Below are 12,101 nucleotides of genomic sequence, written 5' to 3' on the forward strand. Positions count from 1 at the left end.
TTTTATGGACAAGAGAATTCAGCCAAGCTAGCTTTCCAAACTTACTCCAACAATTGTCGGAGAAATGGTTTGACTGGCCGCAATGTATACACTTCTTACCAGGTCTACTGTTACCTTGACTTCAATCTCTGCCTCTACCCTTACTAGATGCACCACTTCCTCTAGCAGATTCTGAGTTGCTTAAGATATGAAGGGCTAAACTGTTGACATACTTAATCTCCTTGTGTCCTGCGTTTTCAGTTCTCATGACCCTGTTAAACGCAATAGATAAAGACGGATATCATCCGAAGCCAGCAGTTGGCTCTAGCTGCATCTTCCCAAACCATCTAGAAATTTAGCTACATGTAGCTATCCCTGTTGTTTCCTCATCTGTTGTTTCATCCAAGCAAAAGGCGTGGAAAACACTTGTCTCCTATAGTGCTCCAAGCAACTCACTATAATACTCTGTAATTGAATGGTCACCCTGTTTGAGACCAAATAATCTTGCATACAGTTCGTGCACATGAGACAAATTCCTCTCCTGAGTATACAGTGCTTCTAGAGATGCCTACATCTCTTTAGCTGTTTCACAATTTATAATTTGATTCTGTAGTGTTAAGGAATAGTCCCACATGGATTAGTGAGTACAAAAATATTGAGTTTATTAGTTAGGAAAGAGGTTTCCTAAGTTGACTAGTCATTTTGGGATAGGGCCTTGGACCCAACTTAACATGGTATCAGAGCAGGTACTCATATGTGGGATTGCACCTAAAAACTATCTACTTGTAGAGCCACAAAAATAGGGCCTACACCTAAACTATCCACTTTTTGAGCCACAAAAGAGGCCTACTCCTAAATTATCCACTTGTAGAGTCACAAAAGAGGGTCTACACGTGAGGGGGAGTGTTAAGAATAGTCCCACATGGATTAGTGAGTATAAAAATCTTGAGTTTATTAGTTAGGAAAGAGGTTTCCTAAGTTGACTAGTCATTTTGGGATAGGCCTTGGACCCAATTTAACAAGTAGTTTTAGATCAATACTATTGATTAGCCAGATCAATACTATTGATTAACCAGATCATGTGGCCTTGAGGTAAACCCGAATGGACTTTGACCAACTTAGATAATTCTTTCCATTCAACCTGTCAGAAGTAATCAAAATCGAATCTATTCCCTTTGAGGTTCCCTATTCCCTAGAGGGGTTGATAACATCACCAGAATAAGCCATAACCCACAAAACAGCCACAAATCAGCACGAAATCAATAGCTTAAGTAGGTACTGTGGGCCCCACTTCTCAAAAAAATTAAGGTTTCCTCAATTGGAATACCGATCAACCTTAAAATCACAAATCCTTCACTGTTGAAGGTACTTAGAAATCTCACAAAAAAATTCAAGTTTAGGGCTGACTTCAGCCAACACATTGATGACGCAGGTAGGCCGAAGGGCAACAGAAACCAATAACCCTAGGTTATGGCAGAGAAAGAGAGCAAAAAAATCTGATTTTTGTCAACTACTAGCAATATAACCTTGGAGTTTACCTTGTGAGAGGCCACCGGCTTCAATGGAGTGGAGAGGAAGGCTTCACGTGCTTGTAACCAGGCCATACTGATCTGATAACATGTGAAATAATGAAGTAAAGAAGATTGAGAGAGAGGAAGAGAGAAAGTGGCAGCATGAGAGCTAAGACTCTAGTGATTAGAGTTCTGGTCAACCCCTAATCCATATATATAGCTTAAACGTGGGTACAAGGACTATAATACCCTCACTCATTTAAACTCACTTAAACCCTTATAAATCCTATTTTACACCTCCTAATTATGTAAAGCTTGAGCTACCTAAACTCTCAAACCTACTGAATAAGATATGATTACTCCTAGGAGGTGTAGATAGTGCAAACAACCCTTCTCCGGGCCATCTGGGATCCTCCCCCTTGCGACTGCATCAAACTCAATTTTGATGGCATTGCTTTAGGTTGTCCTAGGCCGGCTGGAGCAGGTGGTGTTTTCAGAGGTAGCAATGGAGACCATATTCTATCTTATGTTGGGTCGGTGAGCATTGCTGATTCAAATACTGCTAAAGTGAGGGCTTTTCTATTCGGCCTCCAAATCTTCAAAGAACGTCTCTATGGCAAGCAGCTTATCGAAGGAGACTCAAAGACTGTCATCAATTGGATTCAAAAGATAGCTCCCCCCCTTGGTGCCACTGGCCAACTACTGATTGTATTGCTAATATTGTGTCATCCATTCATTGTTATTGGAACCTCGTTCCTAGATCAACCAATTCTTTGGTTGATAAATTGTCAAAATTCGGAACCTACCAGCAATCTCTCATTGTTTGAGAAGGCTTCCCTCCTTTGTAATCTGCTCGTTTAAGCTTTTGTCTTAATAAAATTCAGCACCATTTAAAAAAAAAAAAACTCCTCTACATCGGAAAAACCTCCAGTGGTCTAGTAAGGATAAAAATATCTTTTCTACATGAAGTTCATATTTGAATTATGTATTTTTGAGTATGGTTGAGGAATTCTGCTTTCAAAACCAGAAAATCCACAACTCGCCACCTTTGTCATCCTTCTTTGCTGCTGCGTTATTTTATTGCTTCAGTTTCCTCAGAGTTGTCCTTTGCTAGCTTCGTTGTTCTTAAGTTTCCTCCCCTATTTGGGATTTCCAATTTCACATGTCTCCTAATTGGTGTTATTCTGAGAATTCCATTAAGTTTCTATTCTCAGTTCAAAGAGATTGTCATGCACTTCAAAATACTATCCTGCTGCCGTGAATCTCTACTTGAGTTTCCTTTTCATGCCGTTTCTCTTTTGAGTTTCTACACCATGAATCTCTTTACTACCGTGTGTCTTTGTTTCTGTTTTTTGAGTTTGAGTTTGTCCTAACTCTAACTCACATATGCTGTCTGAATTACACATTGTTGTTTGCGTCTTTCTCTCCTAGTCGAACTAGAATTACTGTCCTCCTTATCTCTGGTCCTACCTCAGAGTCCTCAGCCAATTATATCTCTTACAGTCCATCATAAGAGTCTTGTTTCATACAAAATTTAATGTCGATAGTATCTTGCGGAAGTGGAGTTGTAAGGCAAGTTTTTTCTTGCTTCTATCCTAGCAAAGGAAGTTTCCTATTTCAGCATAACACCTTTCAAGAATCTTTTGACAACATTCATATTTCCTTTTTTTCTGGCATCTTTCTTTGTTATGTCAAAGAAGTTTCGTCTCTACAACAAGCAGCGACTCTCTATGTGCTAAAGGTCTAACTGAACTAGGACTCTTCTTATTTGCTGGATTCCTATTAATTTTTTTTTAATTTTCAAGCCAAATGGATGCTTTAGTTTAATTAGGATTCTGAATATCAGGTATTGTTTTTCAACTCCAGTCAATCCTTCTCTTTGTAAGAGTTAAGTAATTGGATCCCAGAAATTCCACAAGGAAATATTACTCAAATTTTCTACCATTATGTCAATGATCGATCAATCAAAGAGTACCATGCCAAGCTCATGTTTTTCTTTTGGTTTCATATTACTTCCTTTGAGAAAATTTCGAACAATTGGAAAGAAATCTGGTGCTTCTAAGTTGTTTATGCCTTCTTGGTGTCAAAATTGGTCAAAACCTCTAGTATTTCTTCAACTTGCATTTATTTTTCATCACTTTAGAGCAATCACTATGAACCCATTATTTGTAAAGACAGAAGTGTGCCCAATATCTAGCTTGTGTCAAGTCTTTTATTCTTCAAACAAGAAGTATATTTTTTAGCTACTCTCAAAATAATGAGTAGCTCTTTCTAATGCTCTAAAACTGGGGTTTTCTGCCCTTGAAATTGAGTGGGTTTATGTGACCAGCAATGAAAAATTCCAAGAGTTGTGGTAAAAAACATTCAAAGGGGATAATGGAAGATGAAGCATTTGTATTTTTGAAAGATTTTGCAGCCTCAAATGTTGAAGAAGAAAGATTGAAGGCCAAAAAAATTTACCAAGAAATTTTTATTTGCAAGCTGTAGTTACAAACTCTAGCTTGAGGGGGAGTGTTGGAGGACTGTCGATGAGTCTAAGGTGATTCTCATGTAGAACATGTCTCACCAGTTGAAGTAACTCAAAGAAGAAAGAAGGAAAGAAGTCTCCTACAAGAAGCACATGAAGGGGGAATGTTTTGTTTAAAGTCTCTTGTTTAGTTTCCTATTTCAGTCTTGTTTCTTACTTATTATTTTATTTAGCAAAGGGGTGTTTAGGTGTAATTGGGTGATTGGGAAGGTAATGTTAGACTGTAGTATGGTAACTTCTTTTATAGGTTTCTAGAAGAGGAAGAACAAGACAAAACACGTTCTTCTCTCATTCTCTGTGTTCATGAGCTCTCTCTCTCTCCTCTCTCTTCTCTCTCAAGTTTTCCTCTTTCTTAAAAAATGCCTACCTTATGAGAATCCAACATTATCATATGAACTCTATTGTTTCTTATATTCATGGTAGTCGTCCTGCCATGTTAATCTCAGTTAATTAACTTAGAAGTAGCAAACATCAATGTGATGGATGTGTTTGAGAACGAGTAGGCTCTGGTACAGTTTTGACCTTTCCTTTGAATAATGAGTGATTGTATAAAGAGGTGAAAGAATAAAAAGCCACTTTATTGAACTACTCAAAGAACAGTTTGATCCTATACATTGTTTTGTTTTGTTGTTTTTAAGTGACAATGTCAATGACTAAATAAAAAGACAAAAGAAATCTCAAGGCACAGTAGAGAGTGAGTTGGAAACATGGTTCCAGGTGATATAAAGTGTCAGATATCTTCCATTTTCTCAAAATGCAATTATCAAAAAGCAGTCAACTACTCGAACCACCACGTTGGCTAACTTCTCTTTCTGTGATCTAGATTCCGGGATTGAACACTAATGCAGAAAGGACATATTCGGACATTTGAAAGGGATGCAAAGGGTGGAAAGAGTTTAACAATGGTTTTAAAGACTTCATAAGAATGTAACAGCGTAGCTTCTATGTAAGTGTTGGCATAGGAAAATAGTTGTTGAGGCTCAAATCCTAGCTTCTGGTCACTGCTGTAGAGAAGGAGAGAATCTCAGGAAACTCTCTTTTATCTGGAGAAGTTTATTTTAATTTGTTTCTTATCAAGCAAATTAGAGGTGGACAACAGAAATATCCAGCAAGTGGGTTTACTCACATGATTCTAGCTGCAGTAGTAATGAACTTGAGAGCTAGATATTATGCCTGATTAATTCGATTAGTGATGGTAGAGCCTGAGAGAATGCTTCTTCACTTCTGAGAGCCAAAAGCAAAAGTATGTTTTGGAATATTGGCAAACTACCCTTGAGGAATCATTTGCATTTGTGTACCTTTGATTTCATCATTCTTTTTGTTACAGCTCATGCCTCACTCAACTGAAAGGAGAGAACCTTTTGCTTATCTACTACTATTAGATTTTTGTCTAGGTTGAGGCAAGATCAATAGTTAACTGTGCTGCACCATTCATCTATGAGGAAAATATGAAGGTGGTTGCTGAAAACTGATCAAAAGAGCACATTTTTTTCACAGAGAGAATATCGTCTTTTCATGCAGCAAGGCTACTAATCGATGGTTGATCAGTAGCCCTTATTGCAATGCATAATTTTTGTGTTGAAGTCTTGACTTATAAACATTTGCACAGTGGGATCATGCTTTTCTGTATTACTTGTTTATCTTTTGTACACCAGGAGTAAACCATTTAGGGTTTATGGTCTACTACTGTGTTTTTGCAGGAGTGTATCCACCGATACATCCTCTATTAGGACTGCAATATTACTGCTGTGGGAAGTTGGAATGGTTAGAATCTGAACTTTTATCTATATTTTTTTCTTTTGTACTTTTTAACTTCTGAGCTTTTCTATTTTCTCCATTCAGAAAAGAAAAAAATACATTTTTCTCAGTGGTACCTATGGAAGAACTTTATCTCAATAGTGTGGGTTTTTCTCCAGAAAGATATACGAAGAATGTTGTGCACAAATAATCATAATTATTATATTTATGATAATCAATGTCTCATGACTTATTGTGGTATCGTGTTTCTTGTTTTTGCACAACAGTTGGATTTCTAAAGGCTTTTAGCCTGGAAACCATGTGAAGAGTTTCAATTTGTCACTGTTATGGAGGAAGATATTTAAATATAATCATATTTCTATTCAATTTTTCACCATGGTGAGATCAATAATTTGCTTGAAAGGACAAACTACAAATTGGATTAATTTCTCTCCTGGATCAATTTCAATTTCTATTCCATACTTTAGATTCTGCACCCTGTCACAATGTGCATTATGAAAACAGTATTTGTATTGACGGCATACTATTTAACCACGTAAATAGTTCCATTAAATCATGTAAGAATGTAAAATATGAAGCAAGGAATCAAGAAGTTGAAGAAGGAAGGGAGAAGCAAGGGAGAGAAAGAGACTCTTGAGAGAAGTCTTGTTGGGGATCGATCTCGACTCCCTTTCTATTAAATAAGTGATTTTGGTACAGATTACAAATATGCCTCTTACATACTTAAATGACTTAACTCCTTAATGATTCCCTTTTAACATAACCAAACTACATGAAATTCAGTCTAGATACATAATAAAAGATATAGAACAAGATGGTAATGAAAACAAGAACATCTTCATATGTAAAATGACCAAAATGCCCTTAATTAGATTTCTAGCACTCTCCCTCAAGTTGGAGCATAAATGTCCATAAGACCTAACTTGTCACAAAATGTCATAAATTCATGTTGTCCCGATGCGTTAGTGAACACATCTCCAATCTGATCTCCAGATCTAACATAGGGAGTGACTACCTCTTTCTTCATCGTAGCATCCCGAATAAAATGACAATCCACTTCAATGTGTTTCATTCTTTCATGAAACATTGGATTATTAGCGATAAAAATTGTTGTTTGATTGTCACAATACATAGTCATAGGTTCATTTTGGTGAAATCCCAATTCTTGTGTCACAGATCTTACCCATATCATTTCACTGACAGTGTGGGCTATTGCCCTATACTCTGCTTCAGCGTTAGACCGAGCTACAATGCTTTGCTTCTTGCCTTTCCAACTTGTCAAGTTTTCTCCTAAAGACACACAGTATCATGTGGTAGATTTCTTATCTAGCTAGAATTGGCATAGTCAGCATCGGAAAAGGCTTCATTCTTAAGATGATCGTGAGGCTTAAAGGCAAGACCTTTTCCAGGTGATCCCTCAAATACTTCAAGATTCTCTATGCACCGTCTAAATGAACTTTGCTTGGGCATTCTATAATTGGCTAACCACCCTAATAGCAATGTAAATATTTAGACAAGTGACTGTAGCATATATGAGTTTGCCAACTAATCGTTGATACATCGTCTTATCATTGAGTTTAGCACTCTAACTATCATGAAGATCATATTGAACTTCCATTGGACTTTCAACTGGTTTGGCACCCAATAACTCATACTCTTGTAACATATTTGTTTCATATTTCCTCTAAGTCAATAAAAGTTCTGTTTTTTCTTTGCCACTTTAATACTCAAAAAATATTTCAATGAAAATATTTCGATGAACTAAAATCTTTAGTCTAAAAATGTTTTGCTAGATGTTTTTTCACCTCTTCAATGCCAGTCACATCACTCCCAAACAATATGATATTAACCACATAAACTAATAACACAACAATATCGGATGATTGTTTCAGAGCAAAAAGCGAACGGTCACATTGGCTAAATTCATCAAACTATACACGTGGGTTTTATCCATCTCCCCATGACCAACATACCCAGGAGGTTGTTCTACATATACTTCCTCTTCCTGATCACCATATAAAAATGCATTTTTAGTGTCTAGTTGGCATAATGACCACCCTTGATTCACAACAATAGAAACTAAAATCCAGACAGAGGACAACCTAGCAACATGAAAAAATTTCACAAACACATCAATGCCATAAGTCTAAGTGTAATTCTTAGCAACCAACTAAGCCTTGTACCTTTCAATAGAACCATTGGCCTTGTACTTCACCATGTACACCCATTTACAACCAACAATAGTTGCACTTGGGGGTAAATCACATAATTGCCATATCCCCCTATCTAACAATGCCTCCATTTCAACATCCATGGTTTGGTTCCACTAAGGGGAAGAAAGAACAACTTGCACTGAAGAAGGAATTGTACAAGTAGATAAGGATAAGTTTCACCTCCGACTCTCTCACTAAACCATGACTCTAATTCGTCTCAAGATCCTTGAGGTAATAATCTACACCTTCTTATTGCACTCAGGAAGGGTGTCAAGAAAGGTATACGGTATCCGTTATCTCATTTTGTGTCTTTTTGTTCCTTATCTGACTCCTATAAAAAGTTTTGTTTTGTCAATCTCTACATGCACTGCCCCTTCTTCAATGTAGGAGGTTCTCTCGTCTCCTCATTGGAAGCATGCTATGGATGTTGAAATGGAAGCTTTGATAGATCGGGGCAGTTGGCAACTGTGTGATCTACCATCGAGGGCCAAAGTTGTTGGCTGCCACTGGGTACTATCAAGCATAATGTTGAAGATTCTATTAAGCGATATAAAGCTCAATTGGTTGTGAACAGGTATGCTCAAACTTTTTGGTATTGCCGTGTTTCAAAAATTTTCATTTGTTGCTCATTTATCATTTGTTCGTATTTTAATGTCAATTGCAGTGAATTAGGGGTGTTCCCTACGTCAATTGGACATTAAAAACGCCTTTTTGTATGGTGATGTGAAAGAAAAGGTGTATATGGAGCAACCTCCGGATATGTTACTAAAGGGAGACACGGAGTATGTAGACTCAAGAAGGCGATTTATGGGCTGAAGCAGAGTCCACGTGCTTGGTTTAAAAAATTCAGCCAGGTTGTCATATCTATGGGATTCTTGAGGAGTCATTTTTATCACTCCTTGTTGGTGATGAAGAGGTTTATGGTGTTATTGGTTTATGTAGATGATATTATATTATCTGGGAGTGATATTTCTGGTATAGAAGATACCAAGTCTCGTTTATCTACACATTTTCAAACTAAATACTTGGGACTGTTGAAATATTTTCTAGGCATTGAAGTGGTAAAAAGTAAAGGAGTTGTCATGACACAACGTATGTATATAACAGATATGCTTCCAGAGTATGGTTTGTTGGGGGCAATGCTAGCTGATACTCTAATGGAAGTGGGACATGATCTCCATGATGATCAGAGTGCTGAATTAAATGACAAAACACAATATTGGAGGTTAATGGGAAAGTTAATTTATGCAACAGTTACTAGACTTGATATTTCTTTTGTAGTAAGTGTAGTGAGCCAGAAGAACATCCTCACATACACTTAGAAGTTGCGCAAAGAATTTTAAGGTATTTGAAAGGGGCATCAGGAAAAGGTCTTTTCTTTAGAGATAACTATCATATGAAGATGGAGGCTTTTTCTTATGCAGATTATGCAGGGTTCAAAATGGACAAGAAGTCAACTTCTAGATAAGCAGAATGTTGTAGCTCGGTCTAGCGCAGAAGCTAATTGCAGGGTGATGACGGCTCACACAGTGAGTGAGTTGATGATGGTCAGATCAGTCTTACGGGAGTTGGGTTTCATCCAGGATGAGCCAATGAGCATGTTTTGTGATAATCAAGCTGCAATTTTTATTGCAAGTAATCCGGTTTTCCATGAGAAAACTAAGCACATAGAAGTGGATTATCACTTCATTCGAGATGCAGTGATGAAGAAGGAAGTAGTAACTCCGTTTGTCTGGTCTGGAGATCAGTTGGTAGATGTCTTCACCAAGGCCCTTGACAAGCAAGAGTTTTTGTCATTTTGCAATAAGTTTGGGCTCTGGGATATATACACTCCACCTTGAGGGGGAGTGTTAGAAAATACGTGCAGGGTACTTTGGTCATCTTACCAACCAGGGGTATTTTGGTCATATCACTACCTCCGTGGTTATTTTTTTTTATTTTTTATTTTTGTAATCTTAATCTGCATGCTAAGTTATGTCAATGGCTAAATTTTCATGTACATAGGATGTATAGTTAGGGAGATATAAGGATAATAAGGTTTATGTCAGCGGCTAAATGTTATTTAAGAAGATTTGGGGGTTGTGCGTGACCCCCAACAAGCCTCTCTTAGCTCTTCAGAGAAATCTCTTTCTCCTTTCTCATTTCCTTTTAATCTTCTCCTCTTCCTTCACCCAAATCTTCATTTTGACATCCTTATAATTCCCATTCTACTTAACCAAACTACATGAAATTTTGTCTAGAAACATAATAAAAATTTTAGAACAAGATGGTAATGAAAACAAGAACATCTGTATATATAAAATGACCAAAATGCCCTTCAGTAGATTTTCTAAAAGATTATCATATGGTAGTGCAGAGAAACCGTCTGTTGTAAATATCATGTGATTGCAAACATCCATGAACCATGGTAATTAAGCTCTTACCATTCTGAATCTTTGCTGATTGTTTGTGACCATCTTAAGATAATTGCACTCCTATTGGCAAAATGCAATCATGTTTGGCTGCACAGTTAGTTGTTATTTCCCTTCTTTTTTTTTATGCCTTCATGATTGTAGTAGTGATTACTTGGAATAAATCCAGTATTTGGGTTAACAATGCTGTTGTTTATCTTAAATAGGTTTCTCGGAGAAATAATGGAAGCACTTAAATCCCTCACCAAAGCTGCAGATATACTGCGAATTACCCATGGTAGTAGCACACCTTTTATGAAGGAACTTTTGGGCAAGCTGGAGGAAGCACGAGCAGAAGCAGCATACAAGCTCAGGCCAAATCAATGTGATTGAGTGCCTAATCGTTTGTAAACTCCACTGTCCTATCTCTCTCTCTACTAACACACGCCACATTGTTCTTAACGAGTTAGTGCTAACTAGGTTTAACTTGTTCTATTTATATTTCAAAGTTTTAGTTATTTGAACACTTTTGCCGATGTAATCACATTCAATGTCTGGAAGTGCAGCGAAGCTGTTATGATTGTTACTGAATATTTCCTTCCCTGTTGATTTGTCAGATTTTCCTTCTGTTAGCAGACTATGTAGAAGCAAAATATAAGCTCAACTCAGCAATCTTGGCAGTGGCAAGCAAAGTACGGATTGAAGTGATAGAGAACAGATTCTTACTGAATAGTGTAGTACTTGGCTTCTGTAAGTCTTTTTTGTGGCCATGGCCTGAGCAGTGAGATTTGGAGCCTCTTGGAGTCAACGAGAGCATATATATATATATATATATATAGAATGTATATGTTTACTATGTTAGTGCGACTTATTTGTGTTAGTCTAACATCATGATAAGTACGAATGGATTTATTAATAAAATAGATTTATGATGAAATAACTAAAAAAAGGCAATCATGCTATTATAAGTTATTATAAATATTTTTTTATTAATTAATATAAATCTGGTATAGACTACTCTGGTTATAAAATAACTTTTTTAATTTGATTACAAAAATTTAAATCTTAAAGGTAATTTAGAATTTAATTCACATTTAAATATAAAATTAAAGTAATTAAATTAATAAAAATAACTAAATTAAGCAATTATTTAAATTTATTTAAAGTGGTATATATTTTTTAATTAAATACAAAAAAATAATTTTTTATTATGAATTAAATTCATAATTGCTTTATTTACAAACAAAGACAAGTAATCATAAGCTTTGCAAGCAATTTATATAAAAAGTATAGAATAATAAAACTTTAGTTTTATCAAATAAGAATACTTTAAAAATTAGATATATAATATTTTTATCATATTTAAATTAAATTTATTTTTATAAAAATAAAATTTAAATTAAATAGTATGAATTTGGTTTTTGATATAAAAAATTAAATGTAAATAGTTAGGTGGTTCCGTCCACCATTAATGGGTTAGGTACTTAATAGATCAGTCTTTTAGGTTGTATCGAGAAAAAACAAAAAGATAGAATAAAGAAGAAGAACGAAAAAGCAAAGTCTAAACCCACGAAGGCAACCAACAATGAAAATTAAAATTCTAACTCGATCATTTTGTTAAAAAAAAAAACAAAAACGAGGCGAATCGCTCTCTTTTAATTAAATTCCACCTAACTTTCCAGGTTGGCTATCCCTCAATATCTTTGAGCATTAGCATCCCCGG

The 12,101-nt window shown here is 36.0% G+C and overlaps 1 protein-coding gene across 5 annotated transcripts in view; it reads left to right on the forward strand.

The window, feature by feature from the left end:
• Positions 1-11,182, forward strand: part of LOC137940935 (histone-lysine N-methyltransferase ASHR1) — a 57,195-nt gene extending 46,013 nt beyond the window's left edge. For 2 of the 5 annotated variants that reach the window (XM_068786051.1, XM_068786053.1), the window contains 2 exons: positions 5,718-5,781; positions 10,606-11,182. In XM_068786051.1, the coding sequence (XP_068642152.1) occupies positions 5,718-5,781; positions 10,606-10,771 (230 nt within the window). In that variant the 3' untranslated portion in view covers positions 10,772-11,182. The remainder of the gene's footprint in view (positions 1-5,717; positions 5,782-10,605) is intronic. The other 3 variants (XR_011110338.1, XM_068786052.1, XM_068786054.1) reach the window with 3 other exon arrangements.
• The last annotated feature ends 919 nt before the right edge of the window (positions 11,183-12,101 follow it).

The sequence above is a fragment of the Aristolochia californica genome, unplaced genomic scaffold (assembly GCF_029961685.1).
Source record: "Aristolochia californica isolate CCGP_79_NKW_82.1479 unplaced genomic scaffold, dmAriCali1.0.hap1 SCAF_9, whole genome shotgun sequence".
Taxonomy (NCBI): domain Eukaryota; kingdom Viridiplantae; phylum Streptophyta; class Magnoliopsida; order Piperales; family Aristolochiaceae; genus Aristolochia; species Aristolochia californica.